The 21,723-nt window shown below is 48.6% G+C and overlaps 1 protein-coding gene across 1 annotated transcript in view; it reads right to left on the reverse strand.

Annotated features, from left to right (window-relative positions):
• Positions 1–3,862: 3,862 nt before the first annotated feature.
• The window catches only part of Atp1a1 (ATPase Na+/K+ transporting subunit alpha 1), a 28,926-nt gene continuing 11,065 nt past the window's right edge, over positions 3,863–21,723 (reverse strand). The window contains exons 4-23 of the mRNA XM_021195628.2: positions 20,298–20,501; positions 19,707–19,820; positions 19,056–19,190; positions 18,830–18,947; positions 18,161–18,429; positions 17,469–17,667; positions 16,709–16,818; positions 14,734–14,868; positions 14,050–14,242; positions 12,680–12,855; positions 11,648–11,784; positions 10,553–10,703; positions 9,875–10,043; positions 9,597–9,751; positions 8,980–9,103; positions 7,621–7,766; positions 7,365–7,495; positions 6,865–6,966; positions 4,736–4,827; positions 3,863–4,230 (exon numbers count right to left, since the gene is read on the reverse strand). Of these exons, the coding sequence (XP_021051287.1) occupies positions 4,202–4,230; positions 4,736–4,827; positions 6,865–6,966; positions 7,365–7,495; positions 7,621–7,766; positions 8,980–9,103; positions 9,597–9,751; positions 9,875–10,043; positions 10,553–10,703; positions 11,648–11,784; positions 12,680–12,855; positions 14,050–14,242; positions 14,734–14,868; positions 16,709–16,818; positions 17,469–17,667; positions 18,161–18,429; positions 18,830–18,947; positions 19,056–19,190; positions 19,707–19,820; positions 20,298–20,501 (2,889 nt within the window). The 3' untranslated portion in view covers positions 3,863–4,201. The remainder of the gene's footprint in view (positions 4,231–4,735; positions 4,828–6,864; positions 6,967–7,364; positions 7,496–7,620; positions 7,767–8,979; positions 9,104–9,596; positions 9,752–9,874; positions 10,044–10,552; positions 10,704–11,647; positions 11,785–12,679; positions 12,856–14,049; positions 14,243–14,733; positions 14,869–16,708; positions 16,819–17,468; positions 17,668–18,160; positions 18,430–18,829; positions 18,948–19,055; positions 19,191–19,706; positions 19,821–20,297; positions 20,502–21,723) is intronic.

Genomic DNA, 21,723 nt, shown 5'->3' on the forward strand with positions numbered 1-21,723 from the left:
ATCCTCTGCAACCTGTAGGAGGAACCAGATCTACCACCTTCTGTGGGAAGGCCTGTCCCAGACTGACTGCCCTGGGGCCCAATGGAGAGGAAGGCCGAGCTGCTCCGATCATAACTGCCTGCCTTCTCGCTTCCCGGTTACACAAGTCCCAGCCTGATTACTCAGGTCCTGGGGGCAAATTCATCTGAGCAACTGTTCAGCAGGCTGTGCTCAGTGTCCAAGAAACTGTGTGTGCTGCGGTCTTAATGCCAGCTCTAACTCCCCTGTTCTTTGTCCCTCCTAAAAGCACTGCCCTTCTCTGGTCCTTGGCTTCAGCCCTGGCTCTCTACCACACAGTCAAAACTTCCCAAGCGCCTCGTGGGCTAGAGACAAAGCATTAGCATCCCACGTGCCACGCCCGAGTGTTCTGGGTATGCCTTGGGAGGTGGATGTGTCACCTTCTGTCACTTGTCAGTGGCAAGGCACTGGGCAAGTCACCTCACAGTGCTGAACTTCACGTTGTTGCTTGTTTCACTTAGACCATTGCCTGGTCTGCGATAAGCGTGATATGTAACTATTGAGTTCCACAAAGTAGGAACACCAAACGTTCCCCCTAATTTTACCTTCAGGGAAACAGGGTTGGGGGAACATTTATCTAACTCTTAGGAAGGCCCAGGCACTTGCCAAGCCCTCTCTGCAGGTTATTTGATTTTTGCAGCAACCTTGTGAGGAGTGTGTAATGGCCACGGCGCCTGACCCGGAGAGAGGCTTGTTGAGCCAGTGACTTGCCTACATGCAAAGCCAAGGAGCCAATACTTCCATGCTTACCCAGAGATACCCTCACCGCCAGATGCACAAGGGAGGGAAACTTTCCCTTAGGGTGTGTGTGTGTGTGTGTGTGTGTGTGTGTGTGTGTGTCTCCAACAGGAGACCCTGTCCCTGTGAACATCACAGCATGCTGTGTGTACCCCTCAGGGGAGTCAGAGTGGTTTGGGGGGAAAGTGTGATCCCTCTCCCAGATTTGCCCTTTGTTTTCCCTTCTGAGCAACATGGCGCTCTGAGCAAGGTCTCTTTGCCCTTCTCTCTGAGTAGAGCTCTGGCCATTGTATGACTTGTCCTTTGTGAGGCACTGAGCTGTGCAGAGTTCACAGTGGAAGGTGACCACATAACACACTGGGAACTGTAGTTGCCTCTGTACTTCTTAGAGGATCTTGTCTTCTTCATGACTTTGACATGGTTCCCCACTCTAACTCTGTATCTAGTTCTAGACACCTGCTTGTTCTTAAACTCCCTGATTTCAAACTTCAGTGTTGAGATAGAGGGACCCTAAGTCACAGGCTGGTGGCAAACTGGGCACAGATCAGATAGGCTAAGCTCTTCCCCTTGAAAAGCAGTGGCACCCATGAGCATACATTTAAATATTGTAGCTGCATAGGCATTGTGCACTTTTCTATATTATATGCTGTAATTATGTACATATATAATTATGTAATATATGTAATTATGATATATAGTATAAATAATTATATAATATATACACACACATACACACACTCACACATACAGATATAAAATGAGTAGAAGTCATTCAATTACTACTTAGCTGTGCTTGAATCTGGGGTATCAGAAAACACCAAGCCTCTGCCCACGGCCGCCTTGTCTGTGCCCACATCCTGGTGATTGCCTCAGCATGGGAAGAGGTCTGTAGTTCTACATTTTTGGCTTGGACAACAGGAGATGGATGCATCACAGCCCAGATTTTGTTCATTTTTCAGGTACTCCAATAGGTTTGCCTCTTAGGTAAACTGCCTAACTTCCGAATACATGAAGATGTCCAAGATGCAGGTGGATTTAGGGAGGAACGATCAGATTAAAGGCGGAGATCACCCCAGCAGGAATACAGAGCCAGGGGAGAGAAGGACAGACAGCTATTCCTGTGAGGACCAAGGAGCAAGGGGCCGTGAGAAATGAGGGGCTTGAGTGAGCCGAGATGGCTGCAGGACAGGAGGTGTTCTGGAAGTGGTACCTTGGGTGGCATGTGTGCTGCTGAGGCCAGGGAGGACCAAGGAGTGACCATGGCTGGACAGTCTGCTCAGTGTGATTTCAGTCACATGGTTTCAGGGGGCTGCTGTCAAGGGGGGGGGATGGAGGAATCAGCATTCCAACTGGGAAACGAACAAGGAAAGCGATGGCCACAGGGAGGGGTGGGAGCTCAGGATGTACAGGGCCAACAAGACTCACATTCAAATGCCGAAAAGCAAGCAGTATACAGGCCAAAGCCTTGGGGAGCACTCAAGAGGGTGGTCAGGGCAGGCTCAGATGCGCCTCTGTAGGGCACAGTTGGCTGGTTGGTCACTGACATCATCTTAGGCACTGTTACTATGAGGGGTCAGAGATTCCTCATAGGCTCATGCAGCCTTAGTGTGAGGAGGAGTTAGAGCTTAGTCACCGGGGTGGGAAGCCCCAGCCACTAGGAGACTTGGTTTTGGCAATAGCTTGCCCTAAACCGCAGGCTACTTAAGCTTCTTTTTCTACATCCAATATTCGACTACAACTTATCCAAGGACGAATAATCACTAAACAGAAAAGGGCAGAAATGTCCTGGTGGTCAAGGGTTGGAGACTCAGAAGCCCTCTTCCTTCTGAGGAGCTTCCCAGATTAGAACAGCAGAGGGGCTCTGACTGGCAGCAAGCTGTCCTTCCATGGAGGGCCTAAGGTTTCAGACTGAGTCAAATTCCTTGTCTGTAAATACCCCTGACCTTCATCATAGTGTGCTCTCACTGGCTAACACCCAGGTGTGACAGAAAATGAACATACAAAGTGTCAAGGTTGGGACCAACAGGCTTGTGGTGGTCTATGCTCACTGGGACATCTCCCCTAGAGGACCCCCTAGAGTCTCCTCAGCCTTGGTGGGGACCCTTCTAATCCCAGGGTCTCTTCTTTCGTCCCAGTTTCTATGTTGCTTAGAGAGACACTTTTATAGAAGATGACTTGTTTGCAAGCATTGATCAGAAAAGAGCCTGAGGCAGGAGATGGACGATGGTGCCCTTGCCAGGATTGAAGCTGTGGTGGTAGCAACAGGGGACATGTGACATTTGCTCTCCAATGCCCAATTCAGAGCAGCACAGGAACAGGATTTTGATGAGCTTGACTTCTCAGACAAACACACAGATCATCTGGTGGATGAAGGTCACTATTTGGAACCAGAGGTGACCACAGCTCGTTATACTCCCCTCAGGAGAGGCAATGAGAGCCATTGTTAACAGCCCTGCTTAGCACTGAAAGCCCCTGAATGCAGTGCATGTTCCTCCACATGACCCAGAAGCACACGGAACCTTTCATCTTTTCAAGGCCTCCTGGCCTGTAACCACTTCCTGGAACTGCTGCTGATGGCGCTAATTTAGGGAAGGATTTATGGACGGAGTACCAGACCCCACAGGCCTGACAGCCATGTAGACGTTCCCATGTAGACAACCGGGCTCTGAGGCACTTGGAGTGGGCTGGATTTGGAGAGGAGGCAGGAAGGAAGGGCCTGAGGGACTGAGATTTGCATAGGCCTTGGCTGAGGGGTGAAGCCAAGAGCCAAGGAACAGGTGGGGCCATGGCTTCGGGACCCAGGGCAGTGTCCAGGAAAGTGGGTCAGGGGAGCTCATGGAGCAGAAGAATAGGAAGTTTCCTCTTGGCGCCTGGCTCTCAGATGTGGGTGTCAGTCACCTGGGGAGCTTATTAACCGCAGCTGACAGCCTCGTCAGGGCTGCACTGCCTTTCCTAACAAGGCCCAGGGGATGCTTCCTAGCCGCTGGCCTGGGAGCCACCTGGAAACACCACACGGCTTGTCACATGCAACCTCTGCCACAAGAAGGGACAAGGACTCAGAAGCAAATTCCATTATCATAGCCATCTTTATTTGTAAAAATCCAGATATAAAACGTAATCTTTCAGTCTTTCCAGGTTTTCCTTTTTTACAAAAACAAAAAGGCACGTAGAAACCTTGCCCGCTGTTGTCCCCATCCACGGTGTTTCTCAGGCAGCCCTCCCCCCGCCCCGGCCCGCCCCCCCCATTACAGCTACATGCTTCATTCCAGGACGTCTGCATCCCCACATGCTTTGGTGCTTTCCTACCAGGGTAGAGTTCCCAGCTCCAAGACTTGAAGTACACAAAGAGGGGGGAGGGGTGGGTGCAGTGTGTGGCACAATGTTCCACGGCGTGCAGGGCAGTGGGCTAGTAGTAGGTTTCCTTCTCCACCCAGCCTGAGAGAGAGGGAGAGGGTCATAGGTAGTGAGTCCTCTTTTGGGAAAAACCAGGACAGTGACTTCCTAAGGATAATCGTGTGTGTGTGTGTGTGTGTGTGTGTGTGTGTGTATATACATGCTCACATGCATGCATATGTGTACCTGAGACCTCAGATGTAGCTAATTAGCTCTAAGAATATTATTATTATTACGTTTATGTCAAGGCTTTCTCTACATATGCCTTGCATTTTTTTTTTTGGTTTTTCGAGACAGGGTTTCTCTGTGTAGCCCTGGCTGTCCTGGAACTCACTCTGTAGACCAGACTGGCCTTGAACTCAGAAATCCGCCTGCCTCTGCCTCCCGGGTGCTGGGATTAAAGGTGTGCGCCACCACTCCCGGTTTGTCTTGCACTTTTTAAGGTCTTAAAACCCACAGTGTATTTCTACCTTAGTTCAGTTCTGTCTATGGAAGCATATCTGTAACCTGATGGGAGGAAGTCCAGCCCTGCCTGTTGCCCACTTACCGCCAGGGCGTCGCCTGATGATGAGCTTCCGCACCTCGTCATACACAAAGATGAGAAGGGAGTAGGGGAAGGCACAGAACCACCACGTAGGTCTAGAAAGTAAATTAGCACTAAGTCAGACACACACGGAACAATTCAATGGAAGACAGAGAAAGCATCTATCTCCAAAGTGTCCAGGAAACCAGCAAGTAGCTGACCACATGGATTCATTCACAGAATTAAAAACAAACTGCCACACACACACACACACACACACACACACACACACACACACACACACACACAAAAGAACAAACCATTAGAAGCTCTATTCTATTGCTAGCCCCAGAGCCAGAGGCCAGCCTACATTTCATGCAGGAAACCTGTTCACCTTGAGCCTCCTTAGGAATCAGGCTGTATTTTCTGTTGACAATCTGAGAGTGCCTGAACATTTTCCTTCACCCTTTCCTAAAGTGCTTAAGTTCCCAAGTACATTTGTCTCCTGCCTTCGAATTTGCAGACAAAGCACTGCCAGTCTGAGCCAAAGCCAGTTTATTCAGACCCTGAACTTGGTCCTCTGATCATGGAATCGGGGAGGACCAGCTGAGCCCTGACAGATGACAAAGGTCTTCAGAGAGGGAGCCTGGAGAGGCTGCCACATGGTCCCCAGCAGAGACATAGGCTCCGGGTGGCCTCCCACAGGCACCAGGCTTCCTTGACTACGGGCTCCTGGATAAACAAAGGAGGAAGGATGCCCTGCCAGCTCTGTAGTCTCCGCCCTTCCTATGTGCCCTGAACAGCAGTGGGAAGGTGACTGCAGTGCCTCAGCCAGGAACAGAAGCCCTGACCAAATGGAGAAGCTGCCAGGAACGAGTCAGGTCACAAAAGAGTCAAGGTGCCCAGAAAATGGCAAGGTCCTGAGGCTCTGCTCTTCCTCACTGGGACTTCCCAGAGGCTGTGTGGCAGCCTGTGACCTCTCTGTCCCTCTCTCATTCAACAAGGCTCAGGCCAATACAACCCAACTTGGACGCTTCTTACATCTTATAATCTATGCAGGGTACTATGGAACCTCTCACAGTGACCAAAAAAAGCCATAAAGATTATTATCAGGAGAGCGGAAACAGCAACCCCAACAAAGAGATGCTGCAAGGACTTCAGCTCAAAGGGACTATCAGGATTGATGGGTTGGGTGGGAACACCCTTACCAAAGATGTAGGAAGAGAGAGAGGGCAACAGTGAACTGACCTACTATGGCCTTGGACAGGCTGTGAAACATACCCTGGAGGTCTGCCCCACCTTGCACCATAGACTCTGCACTTGATGAGGCCAGAGTGTTTTAATTCTAAGATGAGATCAGTGTATGGAAGTGTTGGTAAGAGGCCAGGAAGAGGGATGGTCCAGAAGAGGCTGAGCAATGACAGGGCCGGGTGGAATTCAAGAGACTGGTGCTCTCAAAGGATCTGATGTTGGAAGACCGTCCTGTTCTGCAGCTCAACATGTTTAATCAAGTTGTAGCTGCTCAGCCTCAACCAGTTACTGGACAGCAGCAATTGTATGTGGAAGTTTCCACTGGCTGCCAGACTGGATGGTGAGCACTGCGTATAAAAACCGAGACCTAAGAAAAGCGCAAAGTCATTCGCTATGTTTAAGGCTGGGCTGGGAAATTAGGAATTTAAAAAACAACTTGGGAATTTAGTTTCTAAACTGCGCAGCTCCACTCACAACCGACTGTGAGGTCAAAGGAGCCACAAGTTCTGTCCAAACTCCTTTGGAGTCTCCCGAAAGGTGGACAGGCGATATGTGACGGGGAGAAGCAAACAGGACTTGGGCCTGGGCCTCCAAGACCTACAACAGCTCTAGGTGGCTCTAAGGACAGCGGGGACTTACAGTAGAGGACCCGAGGGCTCAACAGTCTGCTGTTGAGCAATATCAAGGAAGCGGAGCCTGTGCAGTCTCACCTTTAGCCAAATCCCTGGCCCGGCAGATCTAGATTTGCCGGTCTGGTTTCCTGGCAGGTCTGGCTTCCCTATCTTCTAGTGCGGAGGAAGCAATACACACACCACCCGGAAGCCAGGCAACTTACACACGGCACGAGGGGAAAAGCCACACAAACTATGTCCACACTCTGGAACGCAAGAGGCTCAGCTTACTTGAGGGGATACATCCTAAGGGCTGCCCCCATCCCGGGGCAGTAGGATAGGAAAGCAGCAAGGGCTGTCTCTTCAAAGAGGCCAAATATCAAGATCTTGTTCCTAGAATTCAAGGGAGACAAAAGTTTACAAGTTGCAGACGCAGATTTCTCTGCTAGTGCTGTGTGTTAGGTGAGACAGTATGAGCGGTCAGCAAGATCCTGAGCTGCAGGATGGGGGTGGGGGTCTGCGCTTTCTTCTCTGTGGAGTGGAAAGCATTTTGACACTGTAACACCTTGACATCTACAAAGTCCAGGCTTGAGAACTGCAGGTGGTGGGGAGAACCAGGAACAAACAAGCACACCCCCACCCAAGCAACCCTTAAAGTTTAAAACTTTTATGCTGGGCTCTATTCACAGGTATTCACCGGCTGGTGGAGATCCCAGGAACGAGGTCAGGGATGTCGGATGCTGAATTTATTCTGAAGGTTGTGTAAAATTACCAGATCCTTCATAACTTACTTCATTCCCTGCTGGAAGACAGAATTCCTTCTGGTCTTGCAGATGACCAAGTCGGCCCACTGCACTACCACAATACTGACGAAGAACGCTGTATGGCAGGTGAACTCCACGATCTTCCTCTGCTCGTAGGTCTGAAAGGGGAAGCAGGCACCTCAGCCCCGACTCTTCCCCAGCTCACAGCTAGTGGCAATGCTGCTGGTTCTCAGGGTCGGAGGAGCACTGGCTTCCATCCCCCCCCAGTAAACCGCTCACTTACCCACTGCTGCCCGTAGCTGTCCTCCACATCGTTGATCCAGCGGTCATCCCAGGTCTCTCGGATGCCCAACAGGTGAAAGGGCAGGAAACCGTTCTCAGCCAGAATCACAAAGTAAGTGAAGAAGCCTCCCAGGGCCTGGATCATACCTAAGTTGGAAAACCTCTCTGAGTGCCAGACCTCACCCAAGGCCCCTTCTCCACACCCATGCTCCATACCGTTACCTCAGCAGCCCCAGAGAATTCTGGAGCTGGGGACAGAAATGGGGTGGGATTCCTGGATCACCAACTGATGAAGGCCCAGGAAGACATGCCAGCCATGACTGTCCCTTAAGTGCTGAGGGATGGGAGGGAGTGTGGGGGACACATTGGGCTCAAGGCCACTCTGCTCTTAAGAGTAAGACACAAAGGTCTTCCTTTAAAAACACTCATCTCTCTCAGCTGCTGTCAGGGCACAAACCCAACAGGAAATCAGTTTTCCTACTATTTAATCTAAAAAATTGTAATTTTATTTTTACTTCAAGACATCTACACACTGCCACTTTGCCAGACATTGAGATACAATATTTCATGGCCACCCCTTTTCTCTTGCCATCCAATCCAGTCAGGACACCCCAAGTTTCCCAGGACAGAGTCATCATTTTCTCAAAAGTAGGTCTTCCTCAAAGATCTGGGGTCTTGCTGCCAGGGGTCGACTAATGACCACTGGTCATAGTTTCTATACGATGCTAACCCATGCCTTCTCTAGCAACTATTCACAGACCTAACTGCTGGTCAGTTCCAGTCACTCTTGGTGGCTTTCGCCTGGTTCTCTTGAAGGAGACAGGCATTAAGAAATAGGGCATTTGGGTTTTTCCTGTCTCCCAGCTGCCCTGTTGACTGGTCAGTCTGCTGGAGCAGAAACCAGTGGGAGATGGGGGTAGGGAGAACCATCATTTGGAGAGGATTCATGGAGCAAACAGGCAAACTGATAGGGTTTTATGATGTCAAACTCTCCATCCCATGAGACAGAGGGATGTGCCCCTCCAGTCTCCCAAACCCAGGGAAAGTGCCCGAGTTGACAACCCAGGCACTGATATTGTACAGGGCTCAGTGAGGAAGGTTGCCACCACTGTTAAAGAACTACAGTTTTCACAAAAGCCACCAGTCAGGCAGCTGAGGACTTTTTTCATGGCAGAGACTCCAGTCTGGTCCCCATCTCCCTCCACTGCACACTCAGAACTGAGCCCAGAGCCTTACTCTATGGCTGAGTTCTCTCCTCATCCGTTTCTCTTCAGTCTGAACCCTGTCACAGTTAACCCCAGACAGAGCACACCCCTCCAGGCCCTTCCTAGCACCTGCCTCACACAGGGACAAGGCTCACCGATCTGTCCATAGGCCATGCTGATCAGACGCTCGTTCACAAGTTTGTCCGTTTTGGGGTTTCTGGGCTGCCTCTTCATGATGTCGCTCTCAGCCTGTTCATAGGCCAGGGAAATGGCGGGAACCTAGGGGAGGTGAGAAGGAACACACGTGGGTATTAGGAACTACTTACTGTAAAACTCCCGTTCCCTCTTTAAAAAGAAAGATTTTATTTCCGTGTGTGTGTGTGTGTGTGTGTGTGTGTGTGTGTGTGTGTGTGTGTGTGTTAAATGGGAGACCTGGCAGGCTCTCTTGACCACTCAGCCCCCTCTCTAGCACCTTGCCTTCTTTTTTTCTGAATGTATTTCTTTTTGGTACATGGAAAAATATTAGGGAATCCATTGTTTTTTAAAGTAAATTATACAAAAGTGAGAATTTTCTTCTGGTAAAGTGAATGTGGACAACTGTCCTTAGGGCAGCTAACACGAAGCCAATGATGCTGAGGCTGGAAAGAAACCAGGCCATTCACTGAGAACCTCTCTTCAGATGCCAGACTCACAGGTCCCAGGAACCAAGCCCTGGTAGCAGCATATGGGTACATGTTACTACTACTTGGCTTGGTTATAGACACCCACGTACCATGTCAGTGCCCAAGTCAATGCAGAGGATGGTCACGGTCCCCAGGGGCAGTGGAATGTTTGCAATAATAAATATCAAGAAGGGGGTGATTTCCGGAATGTTACTGGTTAGGGTGTAAGCGATGGATTTCTTCAAGTTATCAAAAATCAGACGACCTGGAAAAGCAAGATTGTTTTTATTGTAAGGCTTGAAGAGACAGGCGGACAAGAACCTGAAGACAGGCTCGCTAACTGCCCACTAGGACAAGCTGTCGGTGGGCCTCTTAAAGGTGTTCTCACCTTCCTCTACTCCAGTCACAATGGAGGCAAAGTTGTCATCCAGAAGGATCATGTCAGCAGCTTGCTTGGACACATCCGAGCCAACAATCCCCATGGCAACCCCAATATCTGCCTTTTTCAAAGCTGGAGAGTCATTGACACCATCCCCTGTGACAGCCACAATGGCACCCTGTCCAGAGAAGGAGGAGGCGGGGAGGGGGTTAATAAAGCTCATTTCTTTGCAGGGATGAAATGAAGGGAGACACACTCAGCAGGTTACACTCTTCTCTCCCACTGAGGCTGCATGGACCGAGTCTTGGAACCATCTTGGCCAAGGAGTCACATGGACCCCACCCACAATGACAATAGGGAAAAATGACAACAAGCATATTCTCCCCCATGTAACCCAGGAATGATCTTGGTGAATAGCACTGTGGTAAGCCCTGTCCTTGCAGCACAGCAATGGTTAAAAATCAGGGGAGGGTCTTCTGGCAACCTCCACTTCCACTGAAGATAGGAGGACCCACTCTGTTGTTCCACGAGATTTCATCAGGGCTTAACGCTGGGCTACAGCCTGGCAGAATCCCCCTTCCTATGCCTGGAACTCCCCACCACGCAGGGAGCCTGTTCTCTCTACTCCGGCTCTGCTTTCACCGGACCCCGGAGCCTGAGGCTCTGTGGCCCTTGCAGCTCACGGACCTGCCGCTGGCAGCCCTCCACGATGATGAGCTTCTGCTGAGGAGAGGTCCTGGCGAAGACGATCTCTGTGTGGTACCGCAAGATGTCATCCAGCTCCTCAGAGGTCATGTCCTTCAGGTCACTGCCGTGGACCACACAGGCCTTGGCATCTCTAGAATTGGGACCAGGAAAGTCACAAAGGTCACCTGCCCATTCGCCCGCACTTCCAAAACAGAACCAAGACCCAAATGACTTCCCCGTCCACTTAAGAGCTGGTCCTGTTCAATATTTATAGACTGTCACACGGATCACCTCATTCAAGGCTCACAGCCACCCATGGGAGGCCAGCTTGCAACCTCCCTGTCCCCAACTCTATCAGACGGACTGGAATAACAGACACGCTTTTAGAAATGACGGAGCTGAGAAAACCCTTTTCTAAACCCAAATCAGGGCGAGGAAGCTCTAGACCACAACAGAATGAAAACAAAACTGATGTCTCCACTATATGCTTTTTAATTAATGTGTGTATGTATGGATGCATCCACGCGTGCATACATGTGGATGATGTGTGTATGCAGGAATGCATGCCAAGCCACACATATAGAAGTCAGAGAACAACTTAGTGGAGTCATTTCTCTCCTACTTCCATATATGCTCCAGGGATCACTCAGGCCATGAGGCTCACGAGGCGAGCACCTTCACTGCCCGAGCACCTCACTCATGCTCTACTTTGATGGCCTCTCCCTTCTTTGCTGCCCGAGCCACCTGAACAATTATCCTTTCTTATTTATTTCTTCAGCGTGGAAACTGACGAGGCATGAACAGTCCTGTGGCTAGTCTAGACTATTTATCATCTGACATCTCCAGTTCCAAGCACTTTGAACATCCCTAAGCTCTACTTCCAAGTTCAGCAAGCAGGATTCCCTCCCAGCCTCTTATATCATTACATCAAGAACTCAGAACAGCAAGCACCGTGTGGGTTAGTGGGATTTCTCCCTATGAACAAGGCCACTCACTTTCTAGTAGTGCGGGTGCATTCACTACTCCCTTGGTGCAAGCCAAGAAACATATCGGTCCAGAGCCAAGAAGGGACTATACTTAAGCTTTCTGCCGTACCTGGGGTTCACCTGGTTCACTGGAATGTTGAGGCGGGCAGCAATGTCTTCCACAGTCTCATTGCCTTCCGAGATAATGCCCACCCCCTTGGCAATGGCTTTGGCTGTGATTGGATGGTCTCCTGTGACCATGATGACCTGAAACAGTAAGTTGAATGATATGTATCAACTTATTAAAAATATAAACACGTATTTACAGAAAGAAACCACAGCCCAACACCAAGATTTTATGACACATGACCACATCTATACTGCATATATCGTATCTTTTTACAGAAACATAAAAATCAAATTCTACTAAAACCATTAAAAAAAGGAAAGAAAACCTAGTATTGGTTGGACTATATATAATGACGTTTATATTGCTGGTTAGCACTTTCACACTTGCCTGGTTCTAAAGGACAACAACTACAGATTTTATTTTGATTATGTGTGTATGAGTTTATGTCAAGGGATGGGGGACAGTGCACCAAGTACAGGAGTCCTTGGAGGTATCAGACCCCTTGGAGTCCGAGTCATGGGTGGCTGTGAGCTGCATGAGGTGGGTGCGAATTCAGGTCCCTTAACCACTAAGCTGTGTCCCCAGCCCATGTTTAGAAATGTATCCTTAAAAAAAAAACAATGTCCTAATATCAAGCTTCTCAGAGAGGTATTCTTGTAGGCATGAGGACAGCGGAAGAGGGGTGTCAATTCAGCACAGCACTGAGCCCCTCAGAAAAAGACAGAGACCCAATCACTGAGAAGTCAGTTTAAAACACGGGGAATGTGCCATTCACCGCATTTCTAAATTTAAACCTCAATCTTTTTGTCTTTTTCTTGTCATTTGTGTTTCTTTTATCAAAGACTAAGGTGCTTCTTTACCTCAACCTGCATATCTGCTCTTTACCCAACCTTTTAAGAGTATCTGAGAGAGAGAGAGAGAGAGAGAGAGAGAGAGAGAGAGAGAGAGAGAGAGAAGCTGCCTGAACCTGGGGCACTGTTCAGACCAGGACCCACGGCTCTGTGATGGAGCCAGGAGACACACAGGCCCTACCTTAATCCCAGCGCTACGGCATTTGCCCACAGCATCAGGGACAGCAGCTCGAGGAGGGTCAATCATGGAGATAAGACCCACGAAGCAGAGGTTATCCACGGGGAAATTGACATCATCAGTGTCAAACTGGAAGCCTTCAGGAAACTGTTCATCAGGCAGGAGGAGGTGGCAGAAACCTACGAAGGAGAGCGCATCCCTGTTAGGTTCCCAGTGCCTTAGGCAGTGAGGGTCACTGCAGCCCTTCAACATCAGAACTGTCTAGGGCTGGATGGTAGATGTGAAAGTATATGAATAAGACAGTCTGTGAAAGAACAAAGGTGGCCAGAGGACAGACTCCACCAGAAAGTATCATCAAGGGACAGAGAACTCAATGTGGGGACACTGAACTGACAACACTAGCTCTTAGCACCATACCACTGGGCTGCTCAGTGTGACGAATGATGTCTAAGTACCTTATCTGGGAAACTGAAGCCATCTCTTCCTATCTAGTCACTGTCACTGAGCACCAGTGTGGGCTTCTCTGATGACGAACATAGAACAGACATCCTGCTGTAACCGTATCATATGGTTCTATCATTCTAAGACACCCCAGACTGTGCCTTCAGTGCTGTGTGACAGTCACAACAGTCTGTTCGGTGGGACAGAAGACACCGTGCAGGCTCAAGAAGAGCAGATCCTTCTTACTCGGGGTTGGGCGAAGAGAAAAAGCAAAATGACCTTAGAGAAGACCGCAGTCCTCGGGTTGGGCAGACACGTGGGAGAGACACTGCCTGTGGGTGAGTTTTGCAGGAAAAGGTGTCTGACTCAGAGAACTAGACCAAGTGATTGGTTCTCAATGATATCACCAGGAATAATCAAATAACGGATTTGTGTCTATCAATATAAAAAATATTTTTAGTGCCATTTGCACAAATAAACTGGAAAGAGGGCAAAATAAACTTCTGAGCCAAACCTCAGCAGTTGCTAGGCTATGGCAGTCAGCAGCCTGGCTTTCTGGTTTGCTGCTGGTTCTATAAGTAGAGTGGTCACTTCCCACGGACAAGACTCGTCATCCCAGGTATTACTTAAGCACACCAAACACTAGCAGGTTCTAGCTAAGCTTACAGGCCACGGCCCTAACAATGAGGTTAGATAATAAACTGCCACCCTGACCTCTTGCTATACAGAACTGATATCATGAAGCCACAGGTCAGTAAACCATCAAGACTGTCTGCTAAAATGATCGTTATTTCTCCACCAACGATTGCTTTAAACAACATAAGGCATATCAAATAAGCAGGGTAGCTCCCCTAAAAATGAAGAGGACCATCCAGAGGACACAGAAATTGCTGTGGCTGTCTGACAAAGCTGTGCTCAGGAGCCACGCCTACCTAGCACACGCTCTCCAAGGCCCCCCAGCTCTAGGTAGGCATTCTGAAAAGCGTCTTTCAGTTCTTCGTCCAGTGGCTGCTCCTTGCCGTGGAGGAGGATGGAGCTGCAGCGGTCCAGGATCCTTTCTGGGGCACCCTTCATCACTAGTAGGTGTTTAGGCTCAGATGTATTTGGGTTCTTGTGAATGGACAACTGTGAAGATTATTCAGAAGGAAACATCAGGTGGCTGCATGCGGCAATTCAGGGAGAAAAGGTAGGCTTTCCTAACTAGTTACCATTTACTATAAAGCAAGTAAGATCTCCTTTCAGGACCTCTAAATACCTCATGATACATGTTGAATGCTACAGAAGGAAAAAGCACTTACTGCATGCCTAAGTTCATGTGTGAACACACATCTTACATGTGCATGCTCACAGAAACAATCATGAACTCTTAGACAAGCAAGAGGCTGGTCAACACTTGTGAACACGCAATCTCACTCCCCTTCCAGCCCCCCCCCCCAACTTCAAGGTCCCCAACAACATTCTTAGAGAGGTTTCATTTCTCCTACTGATATTCAAATAAAAAGGAAACTCCCAAATTTAAAGTCAGACCTTGTGGAACCTGAGTTTGGAATGTCTCTTCCTCTCGCTCATGTCTCTAGCACCCCCTCGTGCTGCATGAGCGTCCCTGACCGGCATACCTGGTACTTGTTGGTGGAGTTGAAGGGGATCTCCACTATCTTGCTGTATTTCTCCCTCATCTCCATCACGGAGCCACAGCAGACTTCAATGCACTTTAAGAGCGCCGACTCAGAGGCATCTCCCGCTACTGCCCGCTGGGAACAGAGACATCAGCTGTTAGTGACCTGGAAAGGCTGATTCACAAGGCACCCCCGGGAAGCAGAAAACTCTGGATGTACTCCAATCTTGTCAGTGGCAGAGAAAACAGGTGAGAAGTGACCCGGACCAGGCTGTTCACAGTGCCCCAGGCTCGAGCCTAACCTCCTTCTGCATCCACGCCAGCTTCAGGGGAAAGGGTTCCTGGAGGCACCACCAACACACCTCCCTACCTACCGCAGTCTAGCTTAACCTTTCCCCGGGCTGCTAAAAAGCCCCACGTTCAACACTATTCACAACTGAGCACTTCTGGTTATAAGTCTGGGGAAAAAAACCAAACCAAACCAAAAGGAGCAAAGATTTCTAGTATCACTCACTGGCCCAGCCTTTAAAGTGAAATGGCTTAGGGTTCAGAGCCGGGCGCAAACTATCAAGGGTAAAGCAAAGGGCTCCATGCTCTAAACCTAACTCAGTTGTGCAAAATCACCTGAAGGTTGTGAGCTGGAAGCTGTTACCAGCTCTGGCAGTAGCATAATCAGCTGATATTTTAGTCACTGTCTTTGTTTGGGGACACGTACCTATGTTTTCTATGATCTACTTACTCACATGGCCACATAGCTGTTTTGACCTACTAAGCATTTCTCCTGTAAACAACTTTGATACAGGTGAATATGTGCGAGCTCTGACATGCAAGCCTGGGCACACAGGTGAGCAAGTGAATTCTCACAAGGATAGCAGCCCCGTGTAAGGGTGGTGGTGGTGATGAGCATTTGAGAAGGAAGGAAAGAAGGAAGGAAGGAAGGAAAGAAAATCCAAGTATGGAGCAGAATAAAATGACTTGCAGAAATCTTGCCAGGGAGGGGTAGTAAAGCTATTATTTTCACAGCTTAGCTACCCAAATACTTCAAACATCTCGATAATCTTCATTTTTTTTTTTTTTTTTTTTTAAATCAAGAAAGATAGAAAATGTCTCACTCTGAGGTAAGGCAAAACACGAAGCAGCCACCTTTAGTGTGACTCCCAAGATAAGCAAGATAAGCATCATTCTTAAACCAACGCCAGGCAAACTGTCTTCAAAGAATAACTAAGCCCAGCCTCACGAGCCGCCTCAGTTACGTCTGAGCCATACTCGCTTTGGCGACTGAGTTTATACAGAGAACTCCCACAGGCAAGCAGCGTCACAGAGGACAGATGGGGTCTGGAGCCTCACGCAGCAACTGGACATCTCTAACTTGCGGGTTTTGTGGGACTCCAGAGGCACCTGAGCAACAGTAAAGTCCCAGCCATGCTAAACTGTGTGTGAGTATTCCAGAGAGGCTGGGATTGTGCCCTAATCTTATTTTTGCATCATTAGTAAGCAAGTTAAGAGTGGGTAAGATAAGGGAAATAGCTAAGCTATTTTAAGAACATAAATGGCTTAAGGGATTTACTGGAATCTAGTGTATCTGAACATGCAAACACAATTAGAATCAGTAGGGCAGTCTCACTGTCCCCTTGGTTAGGTGCTGTCTGAGGGGCAGGGGTAACCTGGTCTACTGAGGCTTTTCACCAAGAAAGACTTTCTCAGGTCCGATTTTCACTTTCTGTTCTCGTTTTCCCCATCAGTATGGACTGTGGTCACTGAGAGCACTTGGAGCTCTAGACAACACAATCTTTGCTATAAGGAGCGAGGGTTCCCACAAAAGACCTCAAGCATTCTGCAATGAAGCTGTTTTTCTACATACAAAGGCAAGGTGCTGTTTGGAAAGCAAGGTGGTGTTCTTATGTGCTAACCACACCCTTATCCCCACCCCCACCCCCAAACAACCAAACAGGCCAGAGCACTCCTCAGAGGCATACCTTAAGAATAGGCAGGTTTTCTTGGTTAGCCTGAAACACTGCCCTGTTACAGAGACCAGCAATTCTGGACAGAGCGAACCAGGTGGCTGACGTCTTGTCAAAGGAGACACCTGATGGAAGGAAGCAAGAAAACATGATTTTTACGTATGTATTCTCTCTCTGTGTGTGTGTGTCTGAATACTCGCATGAATTTATGTGTGTCATATGCATGCTGGTTCTCAGAGAGGCAAGAAGGCATCAATTCCCCAGTGACTGGAGTTATAGGCACTTATGAGCAGCCTGACACAGGTTCCAGGAACCAAACCCAGGTCCTCTATAAGATCAACAAGCATTCTTAACTGCTGAACCATCTCTCCAGCCCAAGACTTGCTCACTATGTAGATGGTACCACATTACCAGTTTTATTAAAGTCTCATAAAAATCTGAACTGATACATCCCACTTCCTAATTAAAGACATTAGCTTCTAGTGGTTCTTAATCATGTGCATAGGGTAGATTCATTGGTCTCCTTTCTCCCTCTCTCTCCATCCAACAATAAATATTAAACCAAAAACCAAAACAGTGTCATGGGCTTAAAACAAGCAAGTAGGGCAGACAGGAGGCTCAGAGAGTGAAGGCTAGCCTGATGATCTGGAACCTACACAGCAGGGGACCTCTGACCTCCACGTGTATGCAATGGCATGCTTGTGCCCACATATGCACAAAATAAATAGGCCAAGGTGAACAGGTGCTTCGGCGTTAAGGTGGGCTCCAGCCTTACCACTCTGATTCTCCGTGGTGTCAGCTTCATGGATCTGATTGTCAAACCACATGTGGGCCACTGTCATCCGGTTCTGAGTCAGAGTCCCTGTCTTATCTGAGCAGATGGTAGACGTGGACCCCAAGGTCTCCACAGCTTCCAAGTTCTTCACCAGGCAGTTCTTCCGCGCCATGCGCTTGGCAGTGAGCGTCAGACAGACCTGCAGACAGAGCAGGCAAGAAAGGGACATCACTCATCCAGGCTGGAGTGCTACACAAACTCCACCACATCTTAATACAGAAGAAATCTGTTTAGAATTCAATCCCTCCAACCTTCTCCCCAAGTCATGATGTCATGAAGATGGCACTTCTTCCCATCTCCAATAAACAATGTTAAAAACAACAACAACAACAAAAAAAAACAAACAGAATTTATCAAGTCTATCCTCCATACTGACCTCCAAGTTACTATATTCCTCCACTGCCCTCAGCTGGGTTACATGATAACTTAAAAACATGATATGCTTTGGGGTTTCTGATAAACCTGTGCTAAGGTTTTCTCTGTCAAAGTTTACCATGTGACATGGAACCAAAGACTGCACAGACATAAATATAGACGTTGGCAGCTCCCTGTAAGCTCCCTCATGGCTGAGCCCTGCACCCACACAAGCTGATCTGAGCGATGACAATTGCTGCTGTCCCCGGGCATCTTACCGTGACAGTGGCCAGCAGACCTTCTGGCACGTTGGCTACGATGATACCAATGAGGAAGATGACAGCCTCGAGCCAGGTGTACTCAAGGATCAGAGAGAGGATGAAGAAAGACACCCCCAGGAACACGGCCACACCCGTGATGAGGTGGATGAAATGCTCAATCTCTTCAGCAATGGGGGTCTGGCCGCCTTCCAGCCCAGAGGCAAGCGTAGCAATTCTGCCCATCACGGTGCGGTCCCCAGTGTACACGACAATGCCACGTGCGGTTCCTTGAGAGAAGGGGTGTGGGGACCTTGTCAGCCAAAGGCCAGAGAATGTGCTTGGTTTCAGAGAACACACACATGCAGATTCCTGTCCTTTATTTAAACAGAACCAGCTTTCTGGGTAACTTGCTATCTGTTTTAAAGCAGAGTCTGGTGACAGCATTGGTACACACTGCCAGGAGAGAAGTCATACTGGCCTATTGCTATCAGCACAGACAACCGTGTGGATGAAAGAAACACTTCCTGGGCTTTCCTGGCAGCAGGGGAAGCCTCTCTGTTCTGTGCTGAGGAATGCTGTCAGAACAGAGCCAACAAAATGAGGAACTGTGCCCCGCCCCCTCTCCCTCCTTCTGTTAACACCCACAATAATACTCAGACATGCCAAAGAGAGCCTCAAATAGCCCACCTTCCACACAGTTGGTTGAGAAGAAGGCAATGTTCCTCGTCTCCAAGGGGTTCTCGTTTGTGAAATCCGGGGACCGAGTCTGGGGTTCTGATTCACCAGTGAGTGAGGAGTTATCCACCTGTATGTGAGGAAAAGAGCATCAGGTGATTCCCCAGTCTCACCGTGGGCCACTGTGCCCAGGTCTACTGAGCCGAGCTAGCCAAGAGAGGTCTCCAGATTCACCTACCTTGCAGCCATTTGCAGATATGATTCTGAGATCAGCAGGGATCCGGTCTCCCCCTTTCACCTCCACCAGATCCCCAACGACGACATCCTCTGCATTGATGCTCATTTTCTCTCCGTTTCGAATCACAAGGGCTTGCTTCAGAAGGGAAGACAGTTGACACCATTAGAGGGAGCCCAACAAAGCAAGGGTAAAGCTCAAAAATTAAAAAAACAAGTTATAAATGCACTTATCCCAAGTTACCTGGGTCTACAGCAAAGATATCGCTCATGTTTATATAAAAACACTGCAGCTCAGCGGTCAACCTAGAGCTGTTCTCACTAGACACTGCCCTTGCTCTCGCTTAGACAACATCACTTGATACTTGGACTATCTTTTTTTTTTTTTTTTTAAAGATTTATTTATTTATTTTATGTAAGTACACTGTAGTTGTCTTTAGACACTCCAGAAGAGGGCATCAGATCTTGTTATAGATGGTTGTGAGCCAGCATGTGGTTGCTGGGATTTGAACTCCGGACCTTCGGAAGAACAGTTGGGTGCTCTTACCCACTGAGCCATCTCACCAGCCCGATACTTGAACTATCTTAATGTCACACTAACTTATATTGTGAGAGCTGTCAATCTCTGAAAAGGGAAGGATGAAGCAGTGGGTACCTGAGGGACCATGTTTTTGAAGGATTCCATGATCTTGGAGCTTTTTGCTTCTTGATAATAGGAGAAACAGCCAGTTATGATGACGACAGCAGACAGCACCACCCCGAGGTACAGCTAGAAGTAAACAGACAAGTTAGGCCCCAGAGGGAATAGTCAAGGTAGTCAGACTGAATAGAAAAACACATCTGGAGGGGGTCACAGCTTCAGAAATAGGGAGCTTGTGTCTTCACATTTATCCTTCTAAAGCCTGTGGGCAGGAGGCTCAGAAACAGAGGGAGTTACAGATCCCTGGCCACTAACTTAATGAGCCTTTTCAAATATCCTAGGTGAGTCTATTTTTCCTGCTTCATGAAAACAGTATCTTTCCAAGAACTTCTAAAGGACAGACTTTTCTAGGCAAGTCCAGTATGCCTAAGTGCAGAGTTGAGCTGTGCCATCAGTGGGAGGCAGAGCCAGGCAGACTTCAGCAGAGCTGCAGGCACCCTCAGGCCTGCAGAATGACCCAGGGTGGGAGAGGAAGGGACAAACTTGAGCAGGGACGACCAGATGGTCTAGGAGGCGACAGCGCTACCGTAGCCACACAAAACTCACATCATCGTTTGGCGGTTCCTCTTCTGTAGCACTTCGGATGCCGTAAGCCAAGAAACAAAGAATGGCCCCAATCCACAGTAACATGGAAAAGCCTCCAAATAGCTGCCGGCAGAATTTGACCCATTCGGGAGTAGTGGGAGGGGGTGTGAGGGCGTTGGGGCCATCCCGGGCCAGGATTTCAGCGGCCCTTGCAGGTGTTAATCCCTGAGGAGTAGAGAGAGAGGCGTACATCAGACAGAGCACACTGGCATTTATAAGCCATCGCGCTCTTCCAACAACAAGAAATCCATGGAAGAAACAGGCTCTTGGCTGCAGAGCCAAGTGAAGCCTGGTTAACTCCCCCCAAAATAAGCAGGGAACCTCAAAGGTCAAACAAACCTCATCCCCTAGGAGCCCGTGATACCCTAAGACCTCATCTAAAACTCCCCTTAAAAGGAACTGCGGAAAATCTGGATCAGGCCAATTTTTATACGGAAAAGATCTCGGTTTTAACTAACTGGTTCGGTTTTGCAAGTCAGGAGCTCTGAGAGTTTTTCTGTACGTTGATTCTATGAGGGGGAGGGGGAAGTCTAAAAAAACAAGAGAGCAGGGAAATCTTTCTGCAGGAATCTAAGTCTTACTGAGTTAACAGCCAAGTTGTAAGTACAGAGAACTTCATTCTCACAATGGTAATGAAAACACTGGGCCCGGCGGTGAAGGGCTCACCCACACACATACTTCAGCTAACTCCTGGGAAACCTGTCAGTTTAACGGTGCTCACTGGAAAGGCCACTGCATAGCCGTCTGCATGGTCTAATGGGCCTTCAAAACTGTCTCAGTGGCAGACACAAGACTCACATTAAGAGGAGAAAACAGGATTACTCTTGGTACTACTAAAATATCAGCTTAAAGAGACAGAACACACGTCTGTCTAAAGTGTGCTTCTATGGACGTGATGTCTGTTATTTTTAACTCTGGTGCTACCTATTCAGTGCGAGGAAAGAAGAAACAGCAGGAGAGAAAAACCAGTGAATTATTCAGCATCCTCATCTGTGTCACACGCCTGCTGCGGCACCCACTGCTAGCTCAATAAAACAACGACCTAACATCTGAGCCCCATCCACACCCCAAGCACTGGGTTGGAGCCTGCTTCATGTAATGACCATCTCTTACAGGCTACTAAACCCAGTTTACAAAGTAAAGGGACCGCAGTGTCTGAGTTGACTGACTCGGGGTCCTGGATCGCCCACAGACATAAGAATCTAATAAAAACAATAAATAGGTGAAATGCTTCGAGAAGTTGGCTTGCCCACAGCGAGCAGAGGGTCTGACTGAGCAGAGCCGAGGCCCTCTCTCAGCACAGGGGCAGTAGTTCCCAAGGCCTCAGACTGTTCACTAAAACAGTAACATCCATCTAAGTCACTGTACCGATCGTGACTGTGACAGC

Source organism: Mus pahari, chromosome 4 (genome assembly GCF_900095145.1).
Source record: "Mus pahari chromosome 4, PAHARI_EIJ_v1.1, whole genome shotgun sequence".
Lineage (NCBI taxonomy): Eukaryota > Metazoa > Chordata > Mammalia > Rodentia > Muridae > Mus > Mus pahari.